The following is a 20,419-nucleotide window of genomic DNA, read 5'->3' on the forward strand; positions in this document are numbered from 1 at the left end:
GCTACATTTATGCCTTTACTAGACTATGGGGATATTTTATATATGAATGCTTCCGCTCAGTGTTTGAGATCAATTGACACTCTTTACCATGGCACTTTGAGATTTATTTTAAACTGCAAAACCCTTACGCACCACTACACTTTGTATTCCAGGGTTGGCTGGCCTTCTCTAGTCACTCGTAGGCTCAGTCACTGGTAAACTTTTATTTACAAAGCCATTTTATTTGTGCATTTTTATTGTTCAGAAATTTGGTGAGAACTCTCTTCGTTTTCTGGACTTTATCCTGCGAACTGTTCCAAATGTCCGATCTGAATTTGGTAAAAGGGCTTTTATGTACTCCGCGCCATCGTCTTGGAACACCTTACAAAATACTTTTAAACTGGAAGAACTTGTCCCAATTGGTGTTTTTAAATCACTGATGAAGGATTTTGAGGCTGATTCCCTGACCAGTCAATGTTTTTAATTTGCTGTTTTATACTCTTGTGAATTCAATGGTTTTTAATAGATTACTTGTAGTTTTTCATGTTGTCTGTCTGTAATTTTTTTGTAATGACTTGGTGCTGCCTATCTTGGCCAGGGCACTCTTGAAAAAATTGATTTTAATCTCAATGAGCCCTTCCTGGTTAAATAAAGGTTACATAATTATTATTTTTTTAAATCAGCTTTATATCATACCAAAGGCTAGCTTTTTCAAAATTTGCATTCTTCAGCACAAACTCTAAAAAGTTCTGGGACACTGTAAAGTCCATGGAGAATAAAAACACCTTCTCCCAGCTGCCCACTGCACTGAGGCTAAATAACCGATAAATCCACAATAATTGAGAATTTCAATAAGCATTTTTCTACAGCTGGCCATGCTTTCCATCTGGCCACTGGTCAACAGGCCCAAGCCTCTCCATTTCTCCTTCATCCAAATCCAGATAGCTGATGTTCTGAAAGAGCTGCAAAATCTGGACCCCTACAACTCAGCAGGGCTAGACAACCTGGACCCTCTCTTTCTAGAATTATCAGCTGAAATTTTTGCAGCCCTTATTACTAGCCTGTTCAACCTCTCTTTTGTATCGTGTGAGATCCCCAAAGATTGGAAAGCTGCCACGGTCATCCCCCTCTTCAAAGGGGGAGACACTCTAGACCCAAACGGCTACAGAACTATATCTATCCTACCCTGCTTTTCTTCGAAAGCCAAGTTAACAAACAGATCACCGACCATTTCATATCCCACCTTACCTTCTCCGCTATGCAATCTGGTTTCCGAGCTGGTCATGGGTGCAACTCAGCCACGCTTAAGGTCCTAAACGATATCATAACCGCCTCGCCTGGTTCACCAACTACTTCTCAGACAGAGTTCAGTGTGTCAAATCGGAGTGCCTGTTATCCGGACCTCTGGCAGTCTTTATGGGGGTGCCACAGGGTTCAATTCTCAGGCAGACTCTTTTCTCTGTATACATCAATGATGTCGCACTTTCTGCTGGTGATTCTCTGATCCACCTCTATGCAGACGACACCATTCTGTATACTTCTGGCCCCTCTTTGGACACTGTGTTAACTAACCTCCAGACGAGCTTCAATGTCATACAACTCTCTGCACAATTGGTGGCTGACTAAATACTTTTTTTGCCCCACTGTACACTGATTTATAAGGCCATATTGGGTAAAATGCCATTTTATCTCTGTTCTTTTTTAGTCAGGTCAGTAAATAAATATAAATTATGGTCCCATTCTGATTAGCTTCTAATAGTACCAAAAATTAGAACAGGTCATGGTAGAAATAGTTTTAGTTGCTTAGCACCGTGGTCCTGGAATTCTCTCCTGAACATTTTAAAATGTGATGATCTAGTTTCGTTGGTGGAGTTTAAACACTTGATCGATGTATATATCATAGAAGAGTGTAATTGTTTTCAGGCCAGCTGTTTTTAGACCAGATGTTTGTGTTTTTAATGTAAAATGTTTGTTGTACTGTATGTGTGTTTATAGTTTTGTTTAATGTTGTGTTAGTGTATGTAAGTTGTTTTGTCTGAAACGTTGTTCCCTCTGCTGCTTTGGACCAGTTCTCTCTTGGAAAAGAGATGTTATCTCAATGAGATAAAACCTGTATAAATAAAGGTAAAATAAAAAATAAAAAAATTGGTTCCTAACTTCCTTGAAAAGTTGCATATCGCGGGGGCTATTTGATGCTGATACCGTACGCCACAGGATGTTTTTTTGCTGGTCAAGGTCAGTCAGGTCTGGAGAGAACCACGGGCTATATCTGTTCCTGGTTAAAAAAAAATTGAATGGGGAATGTTTATTTAAGATTGTGAGGAAAGCACTTTTGAAGAAAAACCAGGCATTTTCTACTGACAGAATGAGGTATAATAATGAAGATAAAATGTGTTTTCTTTTGGGTGATTACAACATAAACATGTTTTAAAGTGTAAACCACTAACTGAAATGACTTTTTGAATAGTTTATATGGCAGCTATCTGTATTCCCTTGTCTATAAACCCACCAGAGAGACCAGTTCATCTGTATTCCCTCGTCTATAAGCCCACCAGAGAGACCAGTTCATCTGTATTCCCTCGTCTATAAGCCCACCAGAGAGACCAGTTCATCTGTATTCCCTCGTCTATAAGCCCACCAGAGAGACCAGTTAATCTGTATTCCCTCGTCTATAAGCCCACCAGAGAGACCAGTTCATCTGTATTCCCTCGTCTATAAGCCCACCAGAGAGACCAGTTCATCTGTATTCCCTCGTCTATAAACCCACCAGAGAGACCAGTTCATCTGTATTCCCTCGTCTATAAGCCCACCAGAGTGACCAGTTCATCTGTATTCCCTCGTCTATAAACCCACCAGAGAGACCAGTTAATCTGTATTCCCTCGTCTATAAGCCCACCAGAGAGACCAGTTCATCTGTATTCCCTCGTCTATAAACCCACCAGAGAGACCAGTTCATCTGTATTCCCTCGTCTATAAGCCCACCAGAGAGACCAGTTCATCTGTATTCCCTCGTCTATAAGCCCACCAGAGAGACCAGTTCATCTGTATTCCCTCGTCTATAAGCCCACCAGAGAGACCAGTTAATCTGTATTCCCTCGTCTATAAGCCCACCAGAGAGACCAGTTCATCTGTATTCCCTCGTCTATAAGCCCACCAGAGAGACCAGTTCATCTGTATTCCCTCGTCTATAAGCCCACCAGAGAGACCAGTTAATCTGTATTCCCTCGTCTATAAGCCCACCAGAGAGACCAGTTCATCTGTATTCCCTCGTCTATAAGCCCACCAGAGAGACCAGTTCATCTGTATTCCCTCGTCTATAAACCCACCAGAGAGACCAGTTCATCTGTATTCCCTCGTCTATAAGCCCACCAGAGTGACCAGTTCATCTGTATTCCCTCGTCTATAAACCCACCAGAGAGACCAGTTAATCTGTATTCCCTCGTCTATAAGCCCACCAGAGAGACCAGTTCATCTGTATTCCCTCGTCTATAAACCCACCAGAGAGACCAGTTCATCTGTATTCCCTCGTCTATAAACCCACCAGAGAGACCAGTTCATCTGTATTCCCTCGTCTATAAACCCACCAGAGAGACCAGTTCATCTGTATTCCCTCGTCTATAAACCCACCAGAGAGACCAGTTCATCTGTATTCCCTCGTCTATAAACCCACCAGAGAGACCAGTTCATCTGTATTCCCTCGTCTATAAACCCACCAGAGAGACCAGTTCATCTGTATTCCCTCGTCTATAAGCCCACCAGAGTGACCAGTTCATCTGTATTCCCTTGTCTATAAGCCCACCAGAGTGACCAGTTCATCTGTATTCCCTTGTCTATAAGCCCACCAGAGAGACCAGTTCATCTGTATTCCCTCGTCTATAAACCCACCAGAGTGACCAGTTCATCTGTATTCCCTCGTCTATAAGCCCACCAGAGAGACCAGTTCATCTGTATTCCCTCGTCTATAAACCCACCAGAGAGACCAGTTCATCTGTATTCCCTCGTCTATAAACCCACCAGAGTGACCAGTTCATCTGACACTCTTATTGATAATATTTGTACAAATTCTTTGAATAATGTGGCTAATACAAGTGGAACGACATTTATTGGATATTTCAAACTTTTTTAACAAATCAAAAACTGAAGAATTGGGCGTGCAAAATTATTCAGCCCCCTTAAGTTAATACTTTGTAGCGCCACCTTTTGCTGCGATTACAGCTGTAAGTCGCTTGGGGTATGTCTCTATCAGTTTTGCACATCGAGAGACTGACATTTTTTCCCATTCCTCCTTGCAAAACAGCTCAAGCTCAGTGAGGTTGGATGGAGAGCATTTGTGAACAGCAGTTTTCAGTTCTTTCCACAGATTCTCGATTGGATTCAGGTCTGGACTTTGACTTGGCCATTCTAACACCTGGATATGTTTATTTTTGAACCATTCCATTGTAGATGTTGCTTTATGTTTTGGATCATTGTCTTGTTGGAAGACAAATCTCCGTCCCAGTCTCAGGTCTTTTGCAGACTCCATCAGGTTTTCTTCCAGAATGGTCCTGTATTTGGCTCCATCCATCTTCCCATCAATTTTAACCATCTTCCCTGTCCCTGCTTAAGAAAAGCAGGCCCAAACCATGATGCTGCCACCACCATGTTTGACAGTGGGGATGGTGTGTTCAGCTGTGTTGCTTTTATTGTTGCCAAAAAGTTCAATTTTGGTTTCATCTGACCAGAGCACCTTCTTCCACATGTTTGGTGTGTCTCCCAGACACTTTTTATGGATATCTTTAAGAAATGGCTTTCTTCTTGCCACTCTTCCATAAAGGCCAGATTTGTGCAATATACGACTGATTGTTGTCCTATGGACAGAGTCTCCCACCTCAGCTGTAGATCTCTGCAGTTCATCCAGAGTGATCATGGGCCTCTTGGCTGCATCTCTGATCAGTCTTCTCCTTGTATGAGCTGAAAGTTTAGAGGGACGGCCAGGTCTTGGTAGATTTGCAGTGGTCTGATACTCCTTCCATTTCAATATTATCGCTTGCACAGTGCTCCTTGGGATGTTTAAAGCTTGGGAAATCTTTTTGTATACGAATCCGGCTTTAAACTTCTTCAAAACAGTATCTCGGACCTGCCTGGTGTGTTCCTTGTTCTTCATGATGCTCTCTGCGCTTTTAACGGACCTCTGAGACTATCACAGTGCAGGTGCATTTATACGGAGACTTGATTACACACAGGTGGATTGTATTTATCATCATTAGTCATTTAGGTCAACATTGGATCATTCAGAGATCCTCACTGAACTTCTGGAGAGAGTTTGCTGCACTGAAAGTAAAGGGGCTGAATAATTTTGCACGCCCAATTTTTCAGTTTTTGATTTGTTAAAAAAGTTTGAAATATCCAATAAATGTCGTTCCACTTCAAGATTGTGTCCCACTTGTTGTTGATTCTTCACAAAAAATACAGTTTTATATCTTTATGTTTGAAGCCTGAAATGTGGCAAAAGGTCGCAAAGTTCAAGGGGGCCGAATACTTTCTCAAGGCACTGTACTTTATAATGACCTTTCTGACCATTTTCCAATTTTCCACTTCTCTTTGGGAGCTGGAAATTAACAGATGGGTATGATTAGCAGCATTAAGGGTAGAATATTTAACAAAAGTAATTGTGAGCACGTTAAGATGTTTGATGATATTTCAAGCCGATGTGGAGTCTGCTTACCAGACTTTTCTCACATCTTTCAATTCTGTATTTCACCACTGCTTTCCCTTAGTTAAATCATGTAAGAGAGCAGCAGAGGGGTTCTGGAATCTCTGGTTTCCAACCGGTCTCAAAAAAATAACTAGTTGTATAAATAGTGTCTCACAAAGCCCTTTCTCCTGAATTCTGCACATTAGAAAAAGTATAAGAGAACATTTACTCACCTAATATATTTTTTTCTATCAAATTCCAAGAATCCTCAAATAATATCAAGTCAACTTGGAAAATCATCTATGAACTGTTGAATAGGAAAAAGGCATCTACAACTATTCCGTCTCAATGTATTGTTGGAAATAAGACCTATAGTGATCCTGGTGTTATTTCATGTGAATTGAATCACTTTTTGTGAATGTGAGTTCCTCTGTCAAAAAAATAGAGAAAACTGAAGGAAATCCCTTGGATTACAATAAGGGACATTTCCCTTCTCTTCTTCAGTTTGAGCTTTCTGATGTGATGGAGCTAATTGGTAACTTATAGATATCAGCAGTAGGTCATGATGAGTTTGGAGCCTGGAATCAGTGTCTTCCTCGATTACAGAGCCTCCAACATATATATTTACCAAATCAATGCAAACTGGTATTATTCCTAAAGATTTGAAAATGTCCAAAGTTATTCCAGATAGTTTAGAAACTATCACCCAATATCTGTACTACCATGTTTTTCAAAAATCCTAGAAAAATTGGTGTTTAAGAGAATGTTGAAACATTTAAATCAACACTGTATTCTACATGAGAACAAATATACATTTCGTAAAAACATCTCCACAGATATGGATGGCTCTTTTTCAACTTGTAGATGAAGTCTTTTGCAGCCCTGAACAACAATGAACACGCTCTTGTCATCTTTTTAGATTTATCAAAAGCATTTGACAGGGTTGATCATGAAATATGGCTTTCTAAATTGCATTATTACAGTTTTCATGATTATACATATAAACTCAGCAAAAAAAGAAACGGCCCTTTATCAGGACCCTGTCATTCAAAGACAATTCGTAAAATTCCAAATAACTTCACAGATCTTCATTGTAAAGGGTTTAAACACTGTTTCCCATGCTTATTAAATGAACCATAAACAATTAACTTCTTGCTCCTACTTGAGACGCAGATGTCTCAAGTAAGCACCTGGAAATGCAAATGCGCTACGCTAAATGCTAAATGTACTCGTTAAAACTCAAACGTTCATCAAAATACACATGCAGGGTATTGAATTAAAGCTACACTCGTTGTGAATCTAGCCAACAAGTCAGATTTTTAAAATGCTTTTCGGCGAAAGCATGAGAAGCTATTATCTGATAGCATGCAACACCCCAAAATGCCTGAATGCGACGTAAACAAAGATTTAGCGTAGCCGGCGCTACACAAAACGCAGAAATAAAATATAAAACATTCATTACCTTTGACGAGCTTCTTTCTTGGCACTCCTATATGCCCCATAAACATCACTATTGGGTATTTTTTTCAATTAAATCGGTCCATATATACCCAAAATAGCTTTCTATGGAAGCTGTGTAATTCAGAAAAAAACATTGTTTTAAAACGCAGCGTCATTTTTTTAAATTAAAAAAGTCGACGATAAACTTTCACAAAACACTTCGAAATACTTTTGTAATCCAACTTTAGGTATTAGTAAACGTTTATAATCTATCAAAATTATTACAGGGCGATGTGTATTCAATAGCTCCTCGTCTTCAAATCAATGGCTGAAAATGTGCACTTCACAACATCCTGGAGGAGACCGGAAGAAATTGAATCCAGTTAGTTGGATTTACCAACAAAAAACTCCCCGGAAAATTTGTGCCCTTTTAACAACCCATGAAAGTGACGCATGGAAATTATTTTTAGCTTTCAGAGAGCAGTTTTTCTTGCGCTTTTCGATGAAACACACAATCTGTTATAGTCACAGCCGTGATTTAACCAGTTTTAGAAACTTCAGAGTGTTTTCTATCCACACATACTAATCATATGCATATACTATATTCCTGGCATGAGTAGCAGGACGCTGAAAAGTTGCGCGATTTTTAACAGAATGTTCGAAAAAGGAGGGGGTAGGATGAAGAGGTTTGAACATGCACCTGTCAAGACACTAACAGCTTACAGACGGTAGGCAATTAAGGTCACAGTTATGAAAACTTAGGACACTAAAGAGGCCTTTCTACTGACTCTGGAAAAACACCAAAAGAAAGATGCCTAGGGTCCCTGCTCATCTGCGTGAACGTGCCGTAGGCATGCCCCAAGGAGGCATGCAGATGTGGCCAGGGCAATTCATTTCAATGTCCGTACTGTGAGACGCCTAAGACAACACTACAGGGAGACAGGACGGACAGCTGATTGTCCTCGCAATGGCAGACCTCGTGTAACAACACCTGCACAGGATCGGTACATCCGAACATCACACTTGCGGGACAGGTACAGTATGGCAACAACAACTGCCTGAGTTACACCAGGAACGCACAATCCCTCCATCAGTGCTAAGACTGTCCGCAATAGGCTGAGAGAAGCTGGACTGAGGGCTTGTAGGCCTGTTGTAAGGCAGATCCTTACCAGACATCACCGGCAACAATGTTGCCTATGGGCACAAACCAACCGACGCTGGACCAGGACTAGCGAAAAGGGCTCTTCTGACGAGTCGTGGTTCGGTCTCACCAGGGGTGATGGTTGGATTTGCGTTTATCGTTGAAGGAATGAGCGTTACACCGAGGCCTGTACTCTGGAGCAGGATCGATTTGGAGGTGGAGGGTCCGTCATGGTCTAGGGCGGTGTGTCACACCATCATCTGACTGAGCTTGTAGTCATTACAGGCAATCTCAACACTGTGTGTTACAGGGAAGACATCCTCCTCCCTCATGTGGTACCCTTCCTGCAGGCTCATCCTGACATGACCCTCCAGCATGACAATGCCACCAGCCATACTGCTCGTTCTGTGCGTGATTTCCTGCAAGACAGGAATGTCAGTGTTTTGCCATGGCCAGCGAAGAGCCCGGATCTCAATCCCATTGAGCACGTCTGGGACCTGTTGGATCGGAGGGTGAGGGTTAGGGCCAATTCCCCCCAGAAATGTCTGGGAACTTGCTGGTGGAAGAGTGGGGTAACATCTCACAGCAAGAACTGCCAAATCTGGTGCAGTCCATGAGTAGGAGATGCCAGTACTTAATGCAGCTGTGCAGTGGCCACACCAGATAAAAAAAAAAAAAGATACTGACTGTTACTTTTGATTTTTATCCCCCCTTTGTTCTGGATCACATTATTCAATTTCTGTTAGTCACATGTCTGTGGAACCTGTTCAGTTTATGTCTCAGTTGTTGAATCTTATGTTCATACAAATATTTACACATGTTCAGTTTGCTGAAAATAAACGCAGTTGACAGTGAGAGGATGTTTCTTTGTTTAATTGGTTATATATTATGGTAGAGAACAATGTCTTTATGCAGACAGCTGTGCATCTACCAGGGCCAAGATATCCTGTGGTGTGTCACAGGATTTGATAATTGGACCTTTGTTATTCCTAATCTATAACAATGGCCTTGCTGCTGTGTCTTCTACCTTCCCCTTCTCTTTGCTGATGATACCAACTTGATTTTATCACACCAGAATTTTGACTCACTAATTAATGAAGCCAACTCAGGCATGGCCAAATTTTCTGAATGGCACCAGATTAACAAATGATCAAAATCCAACTTTATTGTATTCACTCGTAATAACTAGTAATAAGAAATATTGTTTTAAAAAAAAGCCAGAATCTCAGTTGGTGGGAATGAAATTGAACAAGTCACATCCACTAGATTCCTCAGAGTTCGAATTGATGAAAAGTTATCCTGGAAAGATCATATTAAACTTGCCTGTAGCAAAGTGATGACATCTGTTGGTATCATCAGAAAAATGTGTGGTTTGGTTCATCATCATGTGTGGTTTGGTTCACTTTGTCACACGCACCGAATACAACAAGTGTAGACCTTACCGTGAAATGCTTACTTACAAGCCCTTAACCAACAGTGAAGTTCAAGAAGAAGAAAATATTTACCAAGTAGTCTAAAATAAAAAGTAACACAATAAGAATAACAATAATGAGGGTATATACAGGGGCACCGGTACCGAGTTAGTGTGCGGGGGTACAGGCTAGTTGAGGTAATCTGTACATGGAGGTCGGGCGAAGTGACTATGCATAGGTAACAAACAAACAAACAACCAGCGAACAGCAGTTTCCAAAAGGGAGGGGGTGGCAATGTAAATTGTCCGGTGGAGATTTTATGAATTGTTCAGCAGTCATGGCTTGGGGGTAGAAGCTATTGAGGAGCCTTTTGGTCCGCTCCAGGACCGCTCCGGTACCACTTGCCGTGCGGTATCAGAGAAAACAGTCTATAAATTGGGTGAATGGAGTCTCCGACAATTTTATGGGCTTTCCTCTGACACGCCTATTATGTAGGTCCTGGATGGCAGGAAGCTTGGCCCCAGTGATGTACTGGGCCGTTCGCAATACCCTCTGAAGCGCCTTAAGGTCAAATTCCGAGCAGTTGCCATACAAGGAGGTGATGCTCATGATGCTCTCGATGGTGCAGCTGTATAATCTTTTGAGGATCTAGGGATTGATGCCAAATCTTTTCAGTCTCCTGAGGGGCAAAAGGTGTTGTCGTGCCCTCTTCTGTCTTGGTATGTTTGGACAATGATAGTTCGTTGGTGATGTGGACACCAAGGAACTTGAAGCTCCACTACAGCCTTGTCGATGTCAATGGGGGCCTGTTTGGCCCGCCTTTTCCTGTAGTCCACGATCAGCTCCTTAGTCTTGCTCACATTGAGGGAGAGGTTGTTTTCCTGGCACCACACTGCCAGTTCTCTGACCTCTTCCCTATAGGTCGTCTCATCGTTGTCGGTGATCAGGCCTACCACTGTTGTGTCATCAGCAAACTTAATGATGGTGTTGGAGTTGTGTTTTACCACGCACTTGTGGGTGAACAGGGTATACAGGAGTATGGGTTTCCCTTTGTAGTCCGTAATAGTTTTCAAGCCCTGCCACATCCGACGAGTGTCAGAGCCGGTGTAGTAGGATTCAATTTTAATCCTGTATTGACGCTTTGCTTTTTTGATGGTTCATCCATCTGAGGGCATAGCAGGATTTCTTATAAACTTCCGGATTAGTCTTCCGTACCATGAAAGCGGCAGCTTGAGGTTTAAGCTCGATGCGGATGTTGCTTGTAATCCATGGTTTCTGGTTGGGATATGTACGTACAGTCACTGTGGGGACGACGTCATCAATGCACTTATTGATGAAGCCGATGACTGAGGTGGTGTATTCCTCAATGCCATTGGATGAATCCCGGAACACATTCCAGTCTGTGCTAGCAGTACAGTCCTGTAGTGTAGCATCCGCGTCATCTGACCACTTCCGTATTGAGCGAGTCAATGGTTCTTCCTGTTTTAGTTTTTGCTTGTATGCAGCAATCAGGAGAATAGAATTATGGTCAGATTTGCCAAATGGAGGAAGGGGGAGAGCTTTGAATGCATCTCTATGTGTGGAGCAAAGGTGGTCTCGATTTTTTTCCCCCGGGTTGCACATGTGACAGGCTGGTAAAAATGTGGTAAAACTGATTTAAGTTTGCCTGCATTAATGTCACAGGCCACTATGTACGCCTCTTCTGGGTGAGCATATTCTTCTTTGCTTATGGCCTTATAGAGTTAGGTTGTGTTTCGGAGGACGCATGACTCTCGACCTTCGTCTCTCCCGAGCCCGTATGGGAGTTGTAGCGATGAGACAAGATAGTAACTACTAAAAAAAACAATTGGATACTACGGAATTGCAGCAAAAAAAGGGGGTAAAAAAATACAAAAATAAAATAAGTTACACAAAATGCAAAAAAAATAACAAAATAGCACAATTGGTTGGGAGAATGTAAAACACCAGCCATGTTCTTCTGCGCCATCTTTGCAATATACTATAGTTCTATACTATAGTTCTATACTATAGTTCTATACTATAGTTCTATATGCTATAATATACCAAACTCTATACTATTGTATAATTTACCCATATATAATTTACTCTAATATTATCTGGGCCAGTACATATGCCTCCTACCTACAGAAATGACTCATCGTACAAAATAAATTTGCAAGACCTCTTCACCTCTTCTATTTACCTGGCTCCATCCAGGCTGTGATTGGGGCATTGCACAATTGGCCCAGCGTCGTCCGGGTTTGGCCTGGGTAAGCCGTCGTAAATAAGAATTTGTTCTTAACTGACTTGCCTAATTAAATGCATGTAAAATTAAAATAAACGAAAATAAAATCTACATTTGTTTAAGAAACTCAATATCTTGTCTATTTGCGACATTAATGTGCGCCAATTATGCACTTTTATCTATCAATGCTCATACCTCCCAGAAAGTTTACCTGAACCCCCACTGCCGCACCTCACATAGTCAATTCTCTGTCAGATATAGAGGTACCATACGCTGGAGTTCTTATCTTCACATTGCCACAACATCATCATCCATCAATAACTTCAAGCGAAGACTGGGGGTCAGTCTGATGAACCAAACTACTCAGTAATCTCCTCCATAGCCAAACTCTCACACACTCACATGCACACCTGCACACATGCAGACACACATTTAAACACATTTATTTTTTGAGATTACTGATCAATTTATTTATGTTCTAACAAACTTTCTTTTTTTTTACTAATATATTGTATTTTGTTTTTTTGTGGTGTGGTTTTCATATAAGCCCTTGGGCTTCCAACCATACCTGCACACTATGTTATTTTAATTTGTTTTTATCTGTACTGTCTTTCAGTTGTTTTCTTTGTTGCAAATAAATTATAAAATAAAAACGTAATGTTGTTATATCAACTAGGAATTCATCCAGAATTCATTGAAATATCAGGGATCAACCGAGGTAGATTATGATGTAGACTCCCTTTCCATGCCTGCTGAATGTGTCTGTACTGTTGTTTTGTCTTCAAATCTTACTGATGTTGCCGTTTTCAAACCTCACTTTGAAACCTGTTTACCAGTCTAATACGGCTATAATTAGATTCAATCGAGAAAGATTCTTTTTGATGTGATGATCAAATAAAATATGCATCCTCATTAATGCTTTTTCAATTCAGGTCACTGATATTCTTTGTACTCCAAGATGTCAAAACAAATGTACCAGCTAATTGCATTGAATAGACTAATATTTAGGCTATATAGCATTGGTTGGGCATTTGGGATTTTGGCTCTTTTGATGTATGTTCTAACACCCTCTCCTTTTCCATTTTTTAGATTGTTAACGATTAGCAAAACAACGTTTGTGTGTGGGCATAGCGATGTGATGAATGTTGACATTTCTAACAATTAGTCGACATTAACAACAGTAATCAAAGCCCAATGTTACACCCCCCACCCCACACCCCCCGCTAGCAATTATGGTTCTATTATCAAAACAAGATAAGAGGCGTTTCTTGTTAGTTTCTCAATCTCACTGTCTTGTCTCTACCTTCCTCCCCCCATCCCCCCTTCCTCCCTCTCTCAGGAGCAGTATGTGTTCATCCACGATGCCATTCTGGAGGCCTGTCTGTGTGGAGAGACAGCTATACCAGTTATTGAGTTTGCGCTGACCTATAAGGAGATGCTGAGGGTTGACTCACAGAGCAACACCTCCCAGCTACGAGAGGAGTTCCAGGTTAGACTAGTAGGACGTTTTGTTTTAGCAACCAGAAACTATCTGACTAGATAACAACTGGGTTTGGACTTCTTTCCCATTACGTCTTGATGTCCTCGATATGTTTTGTAAAGAAAATGGTTGAAGTTGATGTTTATTCTAACAGTGGAACACATTTCACATAATAATGATGTTATTCTCTTACTGGTACTAGTATTAATGGTGTAAACTTAGATCCACTAACTCTCACCAAACACTAGTCATGGCACAGTACAGTACCATGGCCTTAGCTGTATTCGTTGTCTATTGCAGCAGTCTGAGATTGTAAATTGCATATTTCTGTATATTACAGTAATTCCTATTTCTGTATGAGATAACTTTAGTTCATCTGACTAGATGGATCGTCCTCCTTTTCCATTTTATTGACACAAATCATTAGTGACCTTTACCATGCATAATTACAGCTACTTATCTCTTTCAGACCAGGCTATTGAATACATTCATGATGGTTATTATAGTCCAATGAAATATCCTCACTGAAATCAGACATTTACAATGGCTTCCAAATGGCACACTATTCCCTGTACAATGCACTAGTTTTGACCAGAGTCCTATTGCCCCTGGTCAAAAGTAGTACATAAATAAGGAATAGGGTGACATTTAATTTCAGATTATAATTTAAACTAGTACTGTATCTGCAAGATGTAATCGTGATGCAATGTAAGTTAGTAATAATTATAATGCACCATTCATACAGTCAAACTTAATAGGGAGTTATTAAGTAACACAATATACAGCAAGCTAAATATTCAGTTTAATTTCCCCTCCAATTTCAATTCCCAAAGTCTCATAATGTGCTTATTTATAATGCATGTGGTTTGCGATTAAATGTGTTTTTATCTTTTAAGCCCCTTCATAGTTTTTGACTGATGCTAAATGTGTTTGAAAGTTTTAGCCAGATGATGATTAGACAGTTGTCTGTCTCTCTCTCGCTCTCTCTCTTTCTCTCTCTAACTCTCTCTCTTTCTCTCTCTCACTCTCCCTCTTTCTCTCTCTCACTCTCTCTCTTTCTCTCTCTCACTCTTTCTCTCTCTCACTCTCTCTCTTTCTCTCTCTCACTCTCTCTCTTTCTCACTCTCACTCTCTCTCTTTCTCACTCTCCCTCTTTCTCTCTCTCACTCTTTCTCTCTCTCACTCTCTCTCTTTCTCACTCTCTTTCTGTTTGTTTACTGTATCTGTCTGTCTCTCTCTCTCTCTCTGTTTGTTACTCTCTCTCTGTCTCTCTCTGTTTATCACTGTCTCCCTGTCTCTGTCTGTCTCCATCATCCTCTTCTACCTTGTCTGTGCTCCTTCATCTCACCTTCTCTCTCCATCCCTTCCTCCCTCTCTCCAGACTTTGAACTCTGTGACCCCTCACCTGGACGTGGAGGAGTGCAGCGTGTCCCTGCTGCCTAGGAACCGTGAGAAGAACCGTAGCATGGACGTCCTGCCTCCCGACCGCGCCCTGGCCTTCCTGGTTACCACCGAGGGCGTTGCCGAAGGGAACAGCTACATCAACGCTGCTCTCACCGACAGCTTTCACCGACCCGCCGCCTTCGTGGTAACGCCACACCCGTTACCGGGAACCACGGCAGACTTCTGGAGACTGGTCTATGACTATGGATGTACCTCAGTGGTGATGCTCAACCAGATCAACCAGTCCAACTCTGCCTGGGTGAGAAGAGGGGAGGTGAGGGGCTGAGGATGGAGGAAGGAAGGGGGGAGGGAATTGATGATACTGACTGACTGACTGACTGACTGACTGACTGACTGACTGACTGACTGACTGACTGAGCCCTGTGTCTATCCGATACTCATACTTGATGGGTCAAAGATGTACTCTGACCAATCCCATGTCATAGCTATCTAAAGCTGATTGCACTAACTGTAAGTCGCTCTGGATAAGAATGTCCTCTAAATGACTAAAATGTAAAAGTAATAGCAACCTGATTTATAGTCTTTGTGGAGATGAATTAATAGGATGATACATTTTTAGCCTGCTTGTCAGGGCATTACCACATCCATATCATTCTGTTCTCACCCCGTCTCTCCCTCATCTAGCACGTCACCTGTGTGTTTACTCATGTGAGGGTTTGTCTGTGGCCTTCTTATCTTTCACTTGTCACTGTGTCATGGCGCTGGGTTGGCTAACGTTTACACCATTGCTCTCATTTATAGCTAGCTGTCTCTCTCTTGTCTACTCTCACTCCTTCTGTCATTCCCTCTCGCTCTTTCTCCTCAACTCTCTCTCCTTCTCTGACCCTTTCTCTCCTCTCCTTCTTCCTCCTTCTTCTCTTGTTCTCCCTCCCGGTATCGTCTCTGTCCTGCTATCCTTCTCTGCCATGTCTTAATTGCTCTCTTTTCCCCCACTCTCTCTCTCTCCCTTCCCTGCCCATCTCCTCTGTCTTCTTTCTTTCTCATCCACCGCTCCCTCCTTCCCTTTCTCTCTCTACCAGTAGATTAACAGTGTACCCCAGTCATTTGTGCTACCTGTCTCTGTGTATAAATATTTATCTCTCCCCTTGCCCCTGTCACCTCGTTAATACCTCTCTGTCAACGTGACAGGACATTATCGCTACCTTGTTCCTCCCCTGGGCCTTCTGCCGCCCCCCCCTACCTTCCCTCCCCCTTCCTGTCACATCTAACACTGTTAGCATGTTAACACTACACTCCCCCGTGTTTCCCTCCCTCCCTCCTTCCCTTCCTGCTCCCTTCTCTGTCCCCCTTGCTGCCACAGCTATCACTGTTAGCAATTTAACACTACACTCCCCAGTGTCTCCATCCCTCCGTTCCTCCCTTCGGCTGATGAGACTCTTTGAAGCAGCTGCGACCTATTGACTAAAGACCTTGGCCCAGTCTGTGTGCTCTGTGCACCAATCCCTGATTGACTCCATGTGTATCTCTACCAGGCACTGCCGAGTTTTCCCCCCCTGACCACACTGCATTAATTTATAATGGGCTAATGTTAATGATTTAGAGTGATGAATTATTCAAAAGATGTGAAACACTGTGTGTGTGTGTGGGGGGGGGGGGGATTGTTATGGGATTGATTGTACTCAGTGATGGTGTTTTCTGCTCATGCAATTAACAATGCTGCTATGGGTTGGATAATTGTGGATCTGGCTAAATGTCTGTCTTGTCGATCCTCAGGTGTCTTGTTATTGACTTCAGCCGTCCTGCTCTGTGACACAATGATTTGATTTCACTCCTCCACCTCCATAGTCCGCTGATCACCTGTTATCTTCCTTCTTTCTCTTCCTATTTTTTTTTTTCTCTCTCTCTCTCTCTCTCTCTCTCTCTCTCTCTCTCTCTCTCTCTCTCCTCTCACTTCTCTCTCCCTCACTTTTCTCTCTCTCTCTCTCTCTCTCTCCCTCTCTCTCTCTTTCTCACTTCTCTCGCTCTCTCTCTCTCTCTCTCTCTCTCCCTCACTTTTCTCTCTCTCTCTCTCTCTCTCTCTCTCTCTCTCTCTCTCTCTCTCTCTCTTTCTCTCTCTCACTTTTCTCTCTCTCTCTCACTTTTCTCTCTCTCTCTCTCTCTCTCTCTCTCTCTCACTTTTCTCTCTCTCACTTTTCTCTCTCTCACTTTTCTCTCTCTCTCTCTCTCTCTCTCTCTCTTTCTCTCTCTCACTTTTCTCTCTCGCTCTCTCTCTCTCTGACCTTTCTTTCTCTCTCTCTCTGACCTTTCTTTCTCTCTCTCTCTCTCTCTCTCTCTCTCTCTCTCTCTCTCTCTCTCTCTCTCTCTCTCTCTCTCTCTCTCTCTGTCTCTCTCTGTCTCTCTCTGTCTCTGTCTCTGTCTCTGTCTCTCTCTCTCAGCCGTGTCTACAGTACTGGCCAGAGCCTGGGCTGCAGCAGTTTGGACCAATGACAGTGGAGCTTCTGTCCATGATGGCTGATGATGACGTCATAATCCGTCTGTTCCGGGTTCAGAACATCATGCGGGTATGTTGTGGTCAATGATAGACTGGCTGTCAAAGTCCCTTTTTGCGCTCTGTTAAGTTAAGAGACTACAGTTGAAAATCAACCTGCTGACTCACAGAAAGTCTGACAGTTTAGTCATATCGCTTTAATATTGTGAAGTTCTTTAAAACATATTTTTCCATAGTCTCTTGATGCGTATTTAGTAGAGAGCCTAATGGCCCCTTTTATCCTTTCATAGTCTGTCTACTGAACATGGGATATGAGGCATGCATTAGTCACTGTACACTTTACAATTACTGTCAATGACCTAAAATGTCTTTTTGACAGTGTAATGATGAAATTATCAAATTATCAGCCTTTTCAATGCCTGTGAAATCATTGTAGACGTGGTGTTGTGGTCTTTTCTTTTGGAATGTGTGAGTGTGTGCGTGTGTATGCGTGTGTGTGTCTATGTCTGTGTGTGCTGTATTACTGTAGCTGTGTGCCTCTCTCCTAGTCGTTGACGACGTGTTGTCTTCGTGATTGTGACTAGCTTAGTTTCCCAGTGTTGATCAGACAGGCACTTCCAAACACCTCCCTTTGACCTACAGTAACATCCATCTTTCAACACCAGGTGCTCGTCTAGCAGCCTCCAGAAAAACAACCCCTCTTGTCAGCTAGTCTCCCTGCCTCTGTTTCCCTACCTCCCCCTCCTCACTCCCTGTCAGCTAGCCTCCCTGCCTCTGTTTCCCTACCTCCCCTCCTCACTCCCTGTCAGCTAGCCTCCCTGCCTCTGTTTCCCTACCTCCCCCTCCTCACTCCCTGTCAGCTAGCCTCCCTGCCTCTGTTTCCCTACCTCCCCCTCCTCACCCCCTGTCAGCTAGCCTCCCTGCCTCTGTTTCCCTAGCTCCCCCCTCTCACCCCCTGTCAGCTAGCCTCCCTGCCTCTGTTTCCCTACCTCCCCCTCCAAACTCCCTGTCAGCTAGCCTCCCTGCCTCTGTTTCCCTACCTCCCCCTCCTCACCCCCTGTCAGCTAGCCTCCCTGCCTCTGTTTCCCTAGCTCCCCCTTCTCACCCCCTGTCAGCTAGCCTCCCTGCCTCTGTTTCCCTAGCTCCCCCTTCTCACCCCCTGTCAGCTAGCCTCCCTGCCTCTGTTTCACTAGCTCCCCCTTCTCACCCCCTGTCAGCTAGCCTCCCTGCCTCTGTTTCCCTACCTCCTTTCTCACCCCCTGTCAGCTAGCATCCCTGTCTCTGTTTCCCTAGCTCCCCCTTCTCACCCCCTGTCAGCTAGCCTCCCTACCTCTGTTTCCCTAGCTCCCCCCTCTCACCCCCTGTCAGCTAGCCTCCCTGCCTCTGTTTCCCTAGCTCCCCCTCCTCACTCCCTGTCAGCTAGCCTCCCTGCCTCTGTTTCCCTAGCTCCCCCTTCTCACCCCCTGTCAGCTAGCCTCCCTGCCTCTGTCTCCCTAGCTCCCCCTTCTCACCCCCTGTCAGCTAGCCTCCCTGCCTCTGTTTCCCTACCTCCTTTCTCACCCCCTGTCAGCTAGCCTCCCTGCCTCTGTCTCCCTACCTCCCCCTTCTCACCCCCTGTCAGCTATTCTCCCTGCCTCTGTCTCCCTACCCCCCCCTCCTCACTTCCTGTCAGCTAGCCTCCCTGCCTCTGTCTCCCTAGCTCCCCCTTCTCACCCCCTGTCAGCTAGCATCCCTGCCTCTGTTTCCCTACCTCCTTTCTCACCCCCTGTCAGCTAGCCTCCCTGTCTCTGTTTCCCTAGCTCCCCCTTCTCACCCCCTGTCAGCTAGCCTCCCTGCCTCTGTTTCCCTAGCTCCCCCCTCTCACCCCCTGTCAGCTAGCCTCCCTGCCTCTGTTTCCCTAGCTCCCCCTCCTCACTCCCTGTCAGCTAGCCTCCCTGCCTCTGTTTCCCTACCTCCTTCCTCACCCCCTGTCAGCTAGCCTCCCTGTCTCTGTTTCCCTAGCTCCCCCTTCTCACCCCCTGTCAGCTAGCCTCCCTGCCTCTGTTTCCCTAGCTCCCCCCTCTCACCCCCTGTCAGCTAGCCTCCCTGCCTCTGTTTCCCTAGCTCCCCCTCCTCACCCCCTGTCAGCTAGCCTCCCTGCCTCTGTCTCCCTACCCCCCCCTCCTCACTCCCTGTCAGCTAGCCTCCCTGCCTCTGTCTCCCTAGCTCCCCCTTCTCACCCCCTGTCAGCTAGCCTCCCTGCCTCTGTTTCCCTACCTCCTTTCTCACCCCCTGTCAGCTAGCCTCCCTGTCTCTGTTTCCCTAGCTCCCCCTTCTCACCCCCTGTCAGCTAGCCTCCCTGCCTCTGTTTCCCTAGCTCCCCCCTCTCACCCCCTGTCAGCTAGCCTCCCTGCCTCTGTTTCCCTAGCTCCCCCTCCTCACTCCCTGTCAGCTAGCCTCCCTGCCTCTGTTTCCCTAGCTCCCCCTTCTCACCCCCTGTCAGCTAGCCTCCCTGCCTCTGTTTCACTAGCTCCCCCTTCTCACCCCCTGTCAGCTAGCCTCCCTGCCTCTGTTTCCCTACCTCCTTTCTCACCCCCTGTCAGCTAGCATCCCTGTCTCTGTTTCCCTAGCTCCCCCTTCTCACCCCCTGTCAGCTAGCCTCCCTGCCTCTGTTTCCCTAGCTCCCCCCTCTCACCCCCTGTCAGCTAGCCTCCCTGCCTCTGTTTCCCTAGCTCCCCCTCCTCACTCCCTGTCAGCTAGCCTCCCTGCCTCTGTTTCCCTAGCTCCCCCTTCTCACCCCCTGTCAGCTAGCCTCCCTGCCTCTGTCTCCCTAGCTCCCCCTTCTCACCCCCTGTCAGCTAGCCTCCCTGCCTCTGTTTCCCTACCTCCGTTCTCACCCCCTGTCAGCTAGCCTCCCTGCCTCTGTCTCCCTACCTCCCCCTTCTCACCCCCTGTCAGCTATTCTCCCTGCCTCTGTCTCCCTACCCCCCCCTCCTCACTCCCTGTCAGCTAGCCTCCCTGCCTCTGTCTCCCTAGCTCCCCCTTCTCACCCCCTGTCAGCTAGCCTCCCTGCCTCTGTTTCCCTACCTCCTTTCTCACCCCCTGTCAGCTAGCCTCCCTGTCTCTGTTTCCCTAGCTCCCCCTTCTCACCCCCTGTCAGCTAGCCTCCCTGCCTCT

General features: G+C 44.5%; 1 protein-coding gene across 8 annotated transcripts in view; it reads left to right on the forward strand.

Moving 5' to 3' along the window:
* Nucleotides 1–20,419, forward strand: part of LOC139391828 (receptor-type tyrosine-protein phosphatase U-like) — a 284,310-nt gene that overhangs the window by 255,811 nt on the left and 8,080 nt on the right. For 5 of the 8 annotated variants that reach the window (XM_071139407.1, XM_071139410.1, XM_071139408.1 and 2 more), the window contains 3 exons: nt 13,231–13,380; nt 14,753–15,073; nt 17,211–17,336. In XM_071139407.1, the coding sequence (XP_070995508.1) occupies nt 13,231–13,380; nt 14,753–15,073; nt 17,211–17,336 (597 nt within the window). Of the gene's footprint in view, nt 1–13,230; nt 13,381–14,752; nt 15,089–17,210; nt 17,337–20,419 lie in introns of all 8 variants that reach the window. The other 3 variants (XM_071139404.1, XM_071139409.1, XM_071139405.1) reach the window with 1 other exon arrangement.

The sequence above is a fragment of the Oncorhynchus clarkii genome, chromosome 32 (genome assembly GCF_045791955.1).
Source record: "Oncorhynchus clarkii lewisi isolate Uvic-CL-2024 chromosome 32, UVic_Ocla_1.0, whole genome shotgun sequence".
Taxonomy (NCBI): Eukaryota; Metazoa; Chordata; class Actinopteri; order Salmoniformes; family Salmonidae; genus Oncorhynchus; species Oncorhynchus clarkii.